The 1,140-nt window shown below is 52.3% G+C and overlaps 1 protein-coding gene across 3 annotated transcripts in view; it reads left to right on the top strand.

Moving 5' to 3' along the window:
* The window catches only part of LOC143290802 (uncharacterized), a 17,314-nt gene extending 16,485 nt beyond the window's left edge, over positions 1-829 (top strand). For all 3 annotated transcript variants that reach the window (XM_076600339.1, XM_076600332.1, XM_076600323.1), the window contains exon 3: positions 441-829. In XM_076600339.1, the coding sequence (XP_076456454.1) occupies positions 441-736 (296 nt within the window). In that variant the 3' untranslated portion in view covers positions 737-829. The remainder of the gene's footprint in view (positions 1-440) is intronic.
* The last annotated feature ends 311 nt before the right edge of the window (positions 830-1,140 follow it).

Genomic DNA, 1,140 nt, shown 5'->3' on the forward strand with positions numbered 1-1,140 from the left:
AATGATAATGATAATAATGATAATCATAGTAGTAGTAGTAGTAGCAGTCCTCTTCCTCCTCTTCCTCCTCTTTCTCCTCTTCCTCCTCTTTCCCGTGCTTTACACACATGGTCTCATTCGGCACAAGCAGGGGGCTGAGGAAACTCAACTGCGTTGGGAGTGGGACGAAGCTGGACGGACGACGGCGGGAGAGGAAATGGGGGGAAACCCATATGTATGTGTTGTTGGAACTGGAAACGCGAACACGCTCAGGCGATTACAAACACATATGAGTAAGAACACACGCGCATGCAAGAGAGAGACAGAGAGAGAGAGACAGGGGAGGGGGGAGGAGAGAGACAGACAGAGACAGACAGACAGACAGACAGACAGACATAGTGTGTCCTTCAAAATGAAACTTCATTCAGCTTTTGCTGTTTTGTGTGTGTCCATCTTCACAGCCAAATGCTCGCCCAGCCAGCTGACCAACACCCACAGAAGGAACAGCAACAGCAACGACAACAACAACAACAACATCTTCATGATCATCGACTACAACAACAACAAGAGGAACAACAATAACAATAACAACAACAACATGATCATCGACCACAACAACAAGAGGAGCAACAACAACAAAAATGACATTAACAACAACAACGCCATTAACAACACCATGATCATTAACAACAACAGCAACAAGATGAACGACAATAACAGTAACGATAACAACAACAACAACAACAACAATGAATGACAATAACAGTAACGATAACAACAACAACAACAACAAGAGAGGAGCAACAGCAACACCAACCACCACCACCACCCGCGGATAGAGGGCTCACTGGGGAGGTCTCCCTGGACCAGGCGGCAGACGGTGGTGGTGCAGAAGGGGCCCAGGTCCCCCCGGACCAAGCGGCAGACGGTGGTGGTGCAGAAGGGGCCCAGGTCTCCCCTGGACCAGGCGGCAGACGGTGGTGGTGCAGAAGGGGCCCAGGTCCCCCCGGACCAAGCGGCAGACGGTGGTGGTGCAGAAGGGGCCCAGGTCCCCCCGGACCAGGCGGCAGACGGTGGTGGTGCAGAAGGGGCCCAGGTCACACCGCCTTCCCTGCAACAAGCAGGAGGAGCGACAGACGGCGTGCCTCCAGGGCAAGTGCT

This window comes from Babylonia areolata, chromosome 1 (genome assembly GCF_041734735.1).
Source record: "Babylonia areolata isolate BAREFJ2019XMU chromosome 1, ASM4173473v1, whole genome shotgun sequence".
Lineage (NCBI taxonomy): Eukaryota > Metazoa > Mollusca > Gastropoda > Neogastropoda > Buccinidae > Babylonia > Babylonia areolata.